Source organism: Austrofundulus limnaeus, unplaced genomic scaffold, assembly GCF_001266775.1.
Source record: "Austrofundulus limnaeus strain Quisiro unplaced genomic scaffold, Austrofundulus_limnaeus-1.0 Scaffold8, whole genome shotgun sequence".
Classification (NCBI taxonomy): domain Eukaryota; kingdom Metazoa; phylum Chordata; class Actinopteri; order Cyprinodontiformes; family Rivulidae; genus Austrofundulus; species Austrofundulus limnaeus.
In genome coordinates this window covers 2530924-2532462 of record NW_013952410.1, presented here as the reverse complement: position 1 = coordinate 2532462, position 1539 = coordinate 2530924, and the positions used below count along the sequence as shown (strand labels likewise).

The 1539-nt window shown below is 39.6% G+C and overlaps 1 protein-coding gene across 3 annotated transcripts in view; it reads right to left on the bottom strand.

Moving 5' to 3' along the window:
• Positions 1-1191: 1191 nt before the first annotated feature.
• The window catches only part of adgrl2a (adhesion G protein-coupled receptor L2a), a gene marked incomplete at its 3' end in the record, with an annotated part of 98694 nt that continues 98346 nt past the window's right edge, over positions 1192-1539 (bottom strand). For all 3 annotated transcript variants that reach the window (XM_013999998.1, XM_014000005.1, XM_014000010.1), the window contains 1 exon segment: positions 1192-1377. In XM_013999998.1, the coding sequence (XP_013855452.1) occupies positions 1192-1377 (186 nt within the window).

The following is a 1539-nucleotide window of genomic DNA, read 5'->3' as shown; positions in this document are numbered from 1 at the left end:
TCATCTGATGGCTTTGGATTTCAAAGTATAAAAAAATTCTTAATGAGTCCAAACAAAACATGTGAATGTTTATTTTGCTGAGTTTTTGTGGAAAAGATGAAAAACAAGAATGGAAAAACAGGAAACAATACAATAAATCCTTCATTATATGGATAATGAAAGGGATAAAAGAACAGGATGTTTACTTGAATTGTGGTTTTATGCATCCAGGCGTGCACTTTTGAGCAAACACCATAAACACACAACAGGGAGTGTGAAGTGATTGACAAAACACATCATAACTGTCAATGCAAAAAGAGAGGAGAGCAACACAGAAACACATCCAAAGAAAAGAAGCCACCTCAGGAAACGAAGATGACTTCTCTTTGTCTCAGAGAGCACTTTGTGGCTGAGTGTCAAGCAGTTACTCAGTAAAGCAGGAAGCASAGGAAGGAGGGGGTGTGTGTGTGACAGTGCATAAAGGTACATGCTGCTGGACTTGGGCCGGGGCACATACAGCAGTGTAGAAACAAAGGGAACAGCAGCAAGCAGATTGGGCAGAAGCATTGCTTCAGTACCTTTGTGTATGCCCTGCATGTCCTTTCTCGTTTTTGAAGCTTTGTTTTCATTAAAAAAAGAAGAAGAACAGATAGAAATTAGATATAGATAATTTGTACGAGTGAGGGAATTATTTTCATCTTTTTTGGTAAAAAAATGTGCATGTCTGGGTTATGGATGTACAAATTATTTAATAAATGAGGATAGAAATCACTACCCACTGCCTTGAGCCAATGATCTGTTTATGAAGAGMAAAAAGGGCTGCAGCTCATGTTCATCACATATTTTATATTCATGTTTTCTATTTCTACCCACCTGCACTTCACACAGGAACACCAAAATGTTGTGGTCATTAGGGTACAAATAATAATATTAACACTAATATCTGTGACATCGAATGTCTAAAACATTGTTTTTAGTTCTTGTTCTGAAAAGTCAAAGAATGCCTTTTAYTTCAAAATCAGACAAGTTATTGAATGCCTCATTTAATAAAGGTATTACCCAATATGGGTATTAGCTTGTATTATAATCTTGCCAGTGAAATTTCAATGCCATGCACACTCCGGCTGTAGGGAAATTCAGCAAGACAAAACTGGAGAAAAGACGGATTTAGTTTTGCTTCATTTGGCGCTGCTCACTGGTGCTTCTGGTTACCTTATTGAAGCTCCGTCCTGCAGAATCCTTCTCGCTGGGTCTAAGCTCCTGCAGCTGAGCATCGAGGATATCCACCAACTGCTCCATCAGGCGCACTGTGGAGGTAATGTCTCCGGCAAAGATTGGGCCTTTGGTGTGCTTGGCTAACTCGTTGGCCAAGTTCGCTGCGTTTTCGCCGCTTCGGATCTGCAGGAGATGAGGGTGAATAATGTGTACAAGAAAAGAAAACGACAGACTTGGTGGGATCTTTGCAGCTCTGTTTCTGGCATAAAGTCGTACAAGACTGAGCCCTTAAAATCTCACTTTTGAAGCTTTTGTGCATTGCAATATAATGTCTGGTCATAAAAA